Raw genomic sequence first — 11,057 nt, 5'->3', positions numbered from 1 at the left:
CTTCATATCGGCAAACAGTTTGTTTTTAATGTTACTCACGCGTTACTTTTCTGTATGCAAGATATATTCACAGATCTCAGGAAATCAAATTAACCACTGGTATATCATCAAATGTACATATTTGGATTTTTATTTTTATACAACAATATATTTATATTATAAATCGACATAACAAAAACAATGAAACATCATAAAAAAATATGAAACACATAAAAAAAAAAATGCATAAAACATGAAACACACGAAATATATTTGAAACACATCCAATCTAAGTGTGCTAGATTTGCTAGTATTTACAATAAATTTAAGTGTACTGGTATGACAAAAAATGATTTGCTTCAATGGTACAGAAAGAATTAATTAGTCCTCATTTCACCAAATAGTTGACCCACCGAAAAGAATTAATTAGTCTTCATTTCACCAGCTATATCACTTAATTGTGGTGAATGTCTGCCGTTGGATTAGTAAAAAGAGCCATTGGGCTCAATATTCAAGCCAGCAAGTGGCCGTACAGCCCACGTGGGTGGGGTCACCTCCTGCAGAAATGGGATCGTGCGCGTCAGTTTCCGTGTTTGTGCATCAACGCATTGCTCTCCACTTGCAGGAGTGGGCCACTATAATAATAGATCAGTATAGAAGAGAAATCATCGCCACGTACTCTTTGTGAGGATTCAGTAATTCTCAATTATATTCGTTTATTATATATTATGCAATTATAAATTATTGTAAAATTTTTATTTAAAATTAAGTATAAAATGTCATTGACAAAAACTAATCGTACGATAAACTAATGTGATTGGAGGATGTCTGAGATTTTCACAAAAAGAATCCGACAAAGATCCTTTCTTTTAGTATGAAGCTTGCCATTCCCAAGAAAGTAATGGTAGGGAGATTAAATTTATAAATTAAAATTAAAAATTAAATAATATGTCACCAATAAAAAATAAGCACGTTTATTAATATTTAAGTAATAATTTAATTATCAATTTTTATAAAATTTAATCTATAAAATTTAATCTTCTTAACATTACTTTTTATAAAAATCAAACTTAAAACCATGCAGGTATAAGTTCCACAATATGACCCAAGTTGGAGGAAAAACAATCCAGACTTTCAATTTGGAGAAAAAAAGTACAGAGTTCCTCTTTTTCTTTTTTTTTTTCTTTTTTTTTTGGCGAACACAAACTTTCAATTTGGTAACTCATGACTTAGAAGAACCCTATCCCATATAAAGGTTTTGTTTGTGGATGGAAGCCAATGAACTAGAAACTGGGACAATCATGAAATTTTAACGGTATAATAGGGTGGTATTTCTTTTCATTCATAAATAAGAGATCTTAAGTTCGAATCTCGTAGATGATAAATTCAATACCAAATTAAGTTGTCCATTACTTGAGATTCCATCATAAAAGCAATTGATAATATAAGAAGTAACTTAATTACTTATAAGCACATATAAAATTACTTTTTTACCCGATTTGAAATTCACTTTTAACATCAGTAAACCATTTAGAACTTAACCTATGAATTTTTATTCACTGTCTTTTCATATTAGAAAATGATGGAGGATAAAATGTCTACATATCTACTGGATTGATGAAACGGTAATCATCTAAGTACCTAGATGAAACCTAACTTTACGTAAACAAGGGTTCGCAGTCAACTAAGTAATGACCAAAAATCAAAAGAACAACTTCCAGGACATTTCTTGGTATATGTAATGTAGTATGGACAATGGACTCTCTCTTGTTATATCAGCCCTCGCTTTTCTTTCTATCTGCAAAACAGTTTCCTACCTACTACCTTCAACAGTTTCAAGTGTGAATGTAATCAAGCTAAAAGAGAATAATTATCGTGACAACTTCTTCTCAAAAGTGATTTATACAAAGCATTTTCATATATACCACCTTTTAATGTGAGAGTAACTTTCATAGCAACTTAATTTCATCAACAATAATTTATCTTTCTTTACTGATGCGCTCCTTTTTAACCTCATGTCACTAGCACGATGCAATGCAACGTGATGCTACTATGTTCGTATGTCAAACCAATCTTGCACATAGAAAAGTTACTTGAATACTGCAACAAAAGCACGTTACATTGTTAAGTGGTTTTCTTCACACCCTCTTTTTTTTTTTTTTTATCTTTTGTACTTCCTTTTTTATTTGAGGGCGAACCTGAACGCAATGGAAAGGTTGCTCCATTATAACCAAAGGGTCACTAGTTCTTGTAATGAAAACAGCATATTTGCAAAGCAAGAGTAAGGCTACGTACGATAGACATTATACTCCCTGATCTCCGGCCGGCGTGGAGGTAGCATGTGCATTAATGTAATTAGCATCTTCCCTAGACACCCCAGACTGTTCTAAAGCCTTTTCAATGCTGAGAATAACCCCGGCCCCTGTTTCCAAGTACATTAATAAAAAACACCGTATTGCATAGTAAGATAGAAATGAATGGTTAGAAAACGTGTTTGTGAGACTATAGGGGTAGCAGCAAGTTCAAGAAACGCAACAGAAAGCATGATATGGATTAACTTGAGGGAACCACTGGATACAGAATGTCCCTACAGACTTTGGACCTACAGCCTTACAGACGATGTGATCCAACACAAAGCGGAGGGATATCCAGACACCGTAATGCCATTGCCAAGGTCATAGATTTAGAAAGTACCTTAGCATGTTCTAACTCTTCTAGAGGCAAAACGGCAGCTCCTTCTCCCCTAGCAAATCCATCATGATTCTGTCCAATAACAACAAACATGATTTCGTTAAAAACAGCACCTGTTAAACGTTTCAAACTTATTCATTCGCAATGCAATAACTTTGCACTTGTTAAACGTTTCTAAAATTAAGAAACTCAACTCTCAAGCTCAATAGATATGACTAGGTTTAGAAATAAATTACGAACATATCATTTCAAAAAAGCTGACTAGATTCTATCACAAATTTACATTGAGACAACCAATATATGACATGCCTTCAATAATTCTTGTTCCTAACAATATTTACAGAAGTTTCATCATATAACCAATCACAGTGGAAATAAAAGAATAAATGAATCTAGCATAGTTATTGGTCGCATTACACTATCCCAAGGGCGTGATGCTTTGGTTGTTTCTTTGTGACAGTGCTCTGCATGCCACAAAGCCTCCCAATCCTCCAGTAATTGCATAAGAACAAGATTATTGTACGTGAAACTCTGAGTAAAACCAAGAGGTATCATCCCTGAATCTGAACCACCACAGAGCATAAGGTCCTGCGTAAGATTTCAACACATTACTTCACGTTGTAGGAATACTTATAATTCTGTCTATATTTCTTATTCATATTCAGTTTTAAGTAGAGGGTTAAGCTATTAATTTCATAAGAGTTTGGTTGACATGAGTGTTCTAGTAATATGTAGTTTAGATATATAATAAAATAAAAAAAATAAAAAATAAAAGCCAGAAAGGCAAAGGCAAGATAATAGATCAAACAAGTTTTCGGTTTGCAAACTGAAATGGTCATAAAACAACCTCTTAGTTTTAGATATTAGTAAAGTGCAAACAAATATCCACGTACCCAAACTCCTAATAAATCAGAAATGCGGATCATCTGAATCGGACGGTTGCTCTTGCTCCTCATCCTCCTCAATATCAAGGGGAACATTGAGATCAATCTGCCAGCATTTTGGATGATCATCTGCTGGCTCTGAAGATGAGGAAAGCCATTGTTGTTGCTGATCATATTCATCATAGACGATATTTGAGGATCCACGTGGACGAGGCCTCATCCCAAGACTGCTCGTTGGTCTCAGAGACAAGTGAAGCTGCTCCTCATCCTCCTCAATATCAAAGGGAACATTGAGATCAATCTGCCAGCGTTTTGGATGATCATCTGTTGCCTCTGAAGATGAGGAAAGCCATTGATGTTGCTGATCATATTTATCATCGAAGGGAACATTGAGATCAATCTGCCAGCGTTTTGGATGATCATCTGCTGGCTCCGAAGATGAGGAAAGCCATTGTTGTTGCTGATCATATTTATCATCGACAATATCTGAGGATCCACGTGGATGAGGCCTCATCCCAAGACTGCTCGTTGGTCTCAATAGGTAGTGTGCGCCGCAGCTTTTAATGGGACACCCATTCTGAAATCGAAATACAACTCGACAAATATATCCCTCCGGCTCCTGTTCCCATAAACCCACTAACGCAAGCCTTACATGAGTTTCCTTTATGTCCTCACCATACCATAAATTAACTTCATGCATTTTTTGTCCATACCATAAATTATGTTCAAGCAATTTTTCTCCGTTGATGATAATACACGGGTGAATATCATAATCATCATGAGTCGATGGTTCAACAACAAAACATAGAGCCAATCCTAATAACGTCTCCCCCACTTGTAATTTTAGAGGAATTTCAAAACGAAATTCATTGCCACCAGCAAATTCTTTTTCCCTGTCATCTTCATCCGATTCATATTCTGGTAGAGGTTGAATGGTTGTGGGATGGTTAGATGTATAGCTGAACCATTTTGGAACTTCATTGCCTGGGTAAATAATGCCGAATTCAAAGCGCGGATATATTTCCTGCAATAGTAGATATATATAGTTAACAAATTACAAACATTTGTGATCTGATCTCTCTTTCAAGTATCAACAAAATTAATTTTCATGTGAACATAAATTAAGAAGAAGAGATACCAACCTCATTCAACAAGTTGTTTTCCAACTTTGCCACCTCATCACCACTTAGTCCAGAGCAGCTACACAAGGTAAGCTGCTTAAGGCTCAAGGGCAGTTTTGGAATTTTATCCAATGATGTGCAACCATCCAGATGTAACCAACGCAATTTTGGTGGAAGGACTGGAATTTCCCGAAGCCTCTTGCAATCCCTCAAGTAAAGTTTCTTCAAGTTGACAACTTTGCTAATACAATCCGGAAGGCTAACAAAATTGTTTCTCGACAGATTAAGTTGTTTTAATGCGGACCAGCAAACAAGAGGCACAAGGAAATCACTTTCTGATAAATTGCATCCTTCAAGATCAAGAGACAGATGTACATCGGTACTGCAGGATGAAACTTCATCGAACTTCACCTTCTTTCCAAAAGGGAGGAGTTGGATATTTTGCAACTCACAATCATTTGCTTTCAAATTCTCAAGGTTAGTAAAATAAGCAATTGATGGCAATTCTCTTATGCCACTTTTTTCTATACCCAAATACAATAGGGATTCCATCTTGCCCTCTATTTCTGGGAAACTCTCGAGCCTTTTGCAACCTTCGAGAGAAAGATAATATAGCGACCTCGATCCAAGTCTTTTTGCAAACCTGGTAAGCTTAGAGCACCCATTAAGATGCAAAAGTTCAAGTTTATCAAGGAATCCAACTGAATCATGAACCTCGACCAAACTTGTGCAGTCTCTTAGATCCAACACCCTTATGTTTGGGCTTCCGGATAAGTCGGGGACATTTTGCAACTCACAACCATTTGCAAACAAGTCCGTAAGCCCAGTAAGATACGCAATTGATGAAGGCAATTCTCTTATGCCACTTTTTCCTATCTCCAAACGTGTCAGAGATTTCATCTTATCCTTCTCTATTTCTGGAAATCTCTCCAGCCTTGTGCAGTCACAAAGATTAAGCTTTTCAAGGGATCGCAATCCAAGTCTTGTTGCAAACCTCATAAGTTTAGAGCACTGACTAAGATCCAATATAACAAGTTTGTCAAGGCATCCAACAAAATCATCAACCTCAACCAAATTTTTACACCCACTTAGATTCAAGTGCTTTAAGTTTGGGCTTCCGGATAAGTCGGGGATTTTTTCCAAGAATTCGCAACCACTTAAATTCATCCATGTAAGCTTTTCCAATTTCTATAAAACCAAACACAAAAACAAAACAAAAGTTCACATGCTTTAAAAAGAATATAATAAAACACTTTTGAGTATTTTTTTGAGAAATAAAATATATGTTTAAATAAATAATGGCTCAAAATAATTTAAAGTACGTACCTTAAATCCCTTCAATTGTCTTATGCCACTGTATGGCACATCAAACTTAACGAGATTTCTTGGATGAAAATCGGATGGCAAATTGAGCACATACTTATACTTTTGATCAATATTGAATCGTCCACCGAATTCAATCAACCTCAAACTTTCGGGTAGATAATCAACGCGTCCTGAAAAGTGTGCATTACGGTTTATAAAAAATTCAAGATTTACCATCTTCGAGAAGCTTTCTGCACACAAGGGTATCACATCTGGTTCGGGCAGATTCACAACAATGCCTCTAATATTCTTTGTTCCCTAAGATAGAAAAAGAAATAATGTTAACAAACAAGTCACAATAAAATCTTTTTTTGTTCTTTTCAAAATCATGCCAATTAAATCAAATGTAATTATTTAAGAACATATATTCTACTTACTCTACTGTGAATTAGAACATTGCGCACATCTTCATGACTACACAATCTGCTCCGCTTGCCTGGTTCATTAGGAAATTCTTCGTAAACTATACGCTTACCCATTTTTTCTAGCAAGTCATGCATCAAAATCCGATTATCTTCAATAGTTATGATGGCTTTCTCAACAAGTACTTCAATATAATCTTGACGTACTTCGAGCGTCGAACTTTCTAATATTTGTAACACGTAGTCTTTATCTTCTCCCTTGAAGAAAAATGCAATGTGTAGGAAAACTTGTTGCAGCTCATTATCCCATGCATCATAAGTTTTTTTTAATATATTTTGAATATCTATATAAGGTTCTCCACTGTAAGAATCGTACTTGTTCAATACAGCTTGCCAACGACCCTTACTTTTATTGTGCAGATAAGAACCTATAATATTAAGAGCCAATGGAAGGCCTTGAGCATGGGCTATTGCACGTCGTGCGAGGCTCAAATAATCATCTGGAGGTCTATTTCGTTTGAAGGCATTCCAACTAAGAAGCTCAAGTGCTTTGTCATATTCTAACTTTCGGACTTCATATATCCATTGAACTTCATAAGATTCCAGCAATCCTCTGTCTTTTGTGGTTATGATCACTCTGCTACCTTCACCGAAACAATCGACATCGACCCAGTCTTTTAACCGCTCCAATTTATCCACGTCATCAAGAATTAAGAGAATCTTCTTTTGCCACAACCGATTCTTAATAAGACTGATTCCGTGATGAACATTATCAATTTTCAACTCTGTACCACGTAGAACTTTTGATAGAAGAGTGTTTTGTAGTTTGATTACGCCTTCATGTGATGTCAATGTTTCTCTCACATCTGCCAGGAAACAACTACCTTCAAACTTATGAGCAATTGCATTATAAACCTCTTTTGCAATTGTTGTCTTGCCTATTCCAGATGTCCCCCAAATCCCAACTACACGACGATCATTTCCACCGACACCTAAAAGCTCTTCCACCTCTTTTGCACAAGACTCTATTCCAACTGGGAATCTGGCCACATTCAAATGTGTGCGATTTGATACTTGGATTGAAATCTCCTCAACGATGCGGTTAATAAATGTAGCTTCATACCTACTAGTAAAAAAAACAATGACACATTTAATTTTGTTAGCATGGTACGGTAACGACACTAGCAATTTGGTGTCCTTAACCCTTTTTTTTTTATACTCCAATTCATTGGTAACTTTTTTTAGCCGAAAACTTATTATTGTTACTTTTTTAATTTTTTAGCTGTAATCCAAATTTTTTAGCCGTAAAAGTATCTTATCAATCGTGATATAATACACATGTATAAAGTTGTTACTTAACACCATCTTTAATCATTGAGGTAATCTAATATACTTGTTACCTATTTAGTTAAAATCAAGATTCATTATTCGCATTTCAGACACATTTAGTAAATCAAGCCATGCATCAAGATTTAAGATACAAATTAAAGTTACAAACTAAATCAAATAGAAGTTAAAGTTACAAACGAAATCAAAATAAATTTTTTTGTTTTAAATTCTAAAAATACATCAAATATCCTATTAAAATACAATTATGTGATATAATATGCACATATATTAAATTTAAATTTAATTCGTGTGAGTATTAGTACTTTGGTAGTTATAAAATATTATTTTTGGTACGTTATGCAATTCTTTATTCGGTACGTACCAAATTATTTGTGCGTTGTGTTGTCCTTATTTTGGTACGTACCAAGTTATTGGTAAGTTGTGTTGTCCTTACTTTAATTATAAAAGAAATCTCTTTTTTTTTTATAATCTGTAGAAAATGTCGAGTTGAAAATTGAAAGAAAAAAAAAAAATATATATATATATATATATATTCCATCCAATTAATCTTCATCCCACTAGATATAATTGAATCCTTAAATTGAGAAAGGGATGAGATACATAAAAATAGCAATAAATTAATTAATATTAGCATTTTTGATATGGAAATAAATTCAAAATTCAAAAAACAGTTAAGTTAAGAATATACCTAGAATATAGGGTTTAATCAGAAGTTCGAAGGTAACAACAAATGTTTAGTTTATAAATGTCTAAAATGAGGCATCTAATTCTAATTTTCTATAGTACTGTATATATTGATTTTAAATACCATTATCATACCAATTATGTTGCTATGGTACAATTAGCGCACCATTACTAATTGGTACAAAAATTGGCACAAAATCTGTGTGATACAATTGGTAATTTGGCTGGTACGATAATATGGTGAAAAAAAAAAATCACCCCTAGCAATGAATTTATTGCAGTTACATTTTTAAGCTTTTGTAAACCGTTCTATAAAAAAAATCAAAGCGACTACTCACATATATTTGTTCTTATATTAATTCTATTTTACCCATTTAGTACTCTTATTGGCTAATAACTAGATAATGATGCTGAATATAAAGATATTGATATCGTAGAGTTATATTAAAGTTTAATGACATGATGTATTTTGGGACGCATGGTTCGATGTGCTAGAATATGAATAATATGTGGCAGATTTTGGAATCTTTTTTTTTTTTTTTTTTTTTTTTTTTTTTTTGTTGTTGTTGTTGGTCTACTGTAAAGTGCTAACAAAGTAAAAAAAAATTTGCAAATTAGATTTAGGCCTAAACCGCTCAAATCAAACCCAACCAAATTGTCGATTATGGTTTTGGTTTGCTTCGGTTTATTCCAGAATTTTTACCAAGTTTCAACCAAACTAAATCATTATATCGTAATTGATTTGACATTGTTTTGGGGGCAAACAGTAAACTTGAACCAATCCGGATCCTGCACACATTTTAATTCTCATTTTTTTTTCTAACACTTCTTAATTCTTCGGTCAACCAACATGATTCATACTAACAAACGATTTTAAAAAAAAAGTAAAAATGTTATTTTTATCATCTATTTGTATCACCTCCCTAATAAAAATAATCTCACATGTATTCGTGGGCTCTAACTCTGTTAGAGAAATGATAGAAATGAATGATAAGTGCAATTCCAAATTCCCAACAATAAATTTTTTTTGTTTTGTTAGAAGAATACAATAATATTGAGCCCTAATTTATAAGTGTTACTCTCTCTTTGGTTGAAAATTATTGATTTAGCTTGAGTTGTTTTATTAGCACACTACATATTATTAAACAATTTATATAATGACTCTTTACGCCTGATAAGATTTAAAAGTCAAACAAAAATTTTGAATACCCCAAAATCACTTTTAAGGTGTATCCCAAAAATTATTTTTCTGCAAGTTCTCAGAGCCACTCCCACCCTCCATAATATACAAAACTCTAACTAATAAAAGTAAAAAGCCATTGATAAACTTTATTTTATGCATTGTATGTCACTTTCTAATTTGAAATCAATAGAAATGCATGCATAATCATACAGTATGTAAGGTGTGTTCAACAATATGTGAAGTGTATTTAGTATGTAAGGTGTATTTAACCGTATGTGTGGTGTGAATAAAACAACCCAAAATGCCATTAAATTGAGAAAAAGATTATATTTGTAAAAGGAAGTAGTAAATTCTGAAATATAGAGTAAAACAACTCAAAAACCATACGCAGGAAGGTCAGAAATAAACGTACTTTTTCTCGTCGAGAGTATCTCCTTTCAGATTTGCTGCTTCTGTAAGAGCTGTCCTCCATCCTTGCACCTTCTCCGGGTCATTCTCATATTTGCAGCTAGAAACAGCAAACGCAGCATCATAACTATTTTTTTGGTGTCGGACATCCGATGGATCCACCTTGTAGAAGATTGGCCATGTCATTTGTCTCTTTGACTTTCTACATTTAAGGATATGTACGAGCTCGTCTAAGCACCATCTTGAAGATGCATAGTTTTCAGAGAACACGATGACAGAAATTCTCGAGTTTTCAATTGCTTTGAGAAGAGTTGGTGATATTTCTTCTCCTGTTGGAAGTTCACTATCATCAAGGAAGGTGCAGATTCCGTGACGGACCAAGGCATGGTATAGATGATTTGTAAAATTGGTGCGTGTATCCTCTCCTCTAAAGCTCAAAAAGACATCGTATTCCCATGAAGGAGTACTGCTGAAGGATGAAGAAGGGACGGGTTGATTGGCCATAGGAGAACTAAAGAAAGGAGCCTCTCAAAGAATTGGAATATGCAGTATGGTATGGTGTATGGACAATGACTCTCACTTGTTATATATATCAGTCATCATGCTTTTCTCCCTACCAACGAAGCAGCTTCTTAATTACTACCTTTCAATGTGGTTGTGATGAAGTGAAAGGATTAAAGTTTGACATGAAACTTCTCCTCTCTTTCGTTTTAATTTCATTTCATCAAACAGTTTGTATTTTGTTACTGCCGCGTACCCTTTCAGCATGCCAGAAATACTCATAGACGTCGCGATCTTGATGGGTCAATTCATCATCCCATCACACTGTTATTAGTTGGGAACAGCTCAGCTACAAGTATCCACCTTTTCTTTTTAGTTACATGATAAAATGATCTTCTTGGATAAATTATTTTTCTCTCTTTCATGCAAAGCGTACTGATGAAATGCAATTCCTTTTACATAAACACATATGAATTAGTGCCACAAATATGTAGGAAATCAAATTAAATGCCATCAAAGGTAGATGTTC

General features: G+C 34.1%; 1 protein-coding gene across 3 annotated transcripts; it reads right to left on the bottom strand.

Annotated features, from left to right (window-relative positions):
- Positions 1–228: 228 nt before the first annotated feature.
- LOC148698776 (TMV resistance protein N-like) lies at positions 229–10,790 on the bottom strand. Of its 3 annotated transcripts, XM_088687934.1 has the most exons (9): positions 10,032–10,743; positions 6,418–7,528; positions 6,002–6,298; positions 4,697–5,863; positions 3,564–4,578; positions 3,088–3,258; positions 2,674–2,742; positions 2,275–2,401; positions 229–536 (listed from the first exon to the last, which is right to left on the bottom strand). In XM_088687934.1, exons 1-5 carry the CDS (start codon positions 10,529–10,531, stop codon positions 3,580–3,582), a joined length of 4,074 nt encoding a protein of 1,357 aa, XP_088544060.1. In that variant the 5' UTR covers positions 10,532–10,743; the 3' UTR covers positions 229–536; positions 2,275–2,401; positions 2,674–2,742; positions 3,088–3,258; positions 3,564–3,579. The 3 variants fall into 3 exon arrangements, with proteins under 3 accessions (XP_088544060.1, XP_088544063.1, XP_088544057.1); XM_088687937.1 differs by lacking the exon at positions 229–536 and having other exon boundaries at positions 1,509–2,401; positions 6,418–7,525; positions 10,032–10,790; XM_088687931.1 differs by lacking the exon at positions 229–536 and having other exon boundaries at positions 1,509–2,401.
- Between the last annotated feature and the right edge of the window lie 267 nt (positions 10,791–11,057).

Source organism: Pyrus communis, chromosome 2 (genome assembly GCF_041283825.1).
Source record: "Pyrus communis isolate YQ-2024b chromosome 2, ASM4128382v1, whole genome shotgun sequence".
Classification (NCBI taxonomy): domain Eukaryota; kingdom Viridiplantae; phylum Streptophyta; class Magnoliopsida; order Rosales; family Rosaceae; genus Pyrus; species Pyrus communis.
This window is presented reverse-complemented; position numbering and strand designations above follow the sequence as displayed.

What these genes read in the sequence shown, in the direction of transcription:
- LOC148698776 (XM_088687934.1), bottom strand. Translation starts at nt 10,531, where the DNA reads ATGGCCAATCAACCCGTCCCTTCTTCATCCTTCAGCAGTACTCCTTCA. An exon ending in GATACTCTCGACGAGAAAAA is followed by an intron (nt 7,529 to 10,031) that starts GTACGTTTATTT and finishes TTTTTTTACTAG; the next exon opens with TAGGTATGAAGCTACATTTA. An exon ending in ATGTTCTAATTCACAGTAGA is followed by an intron (nt 6,299 to 6,417) that starts GTAAGTAGAATA and finishes TTTCTATCTTAG; the next exon opens with GGAACAAAGAATATTAGAGG.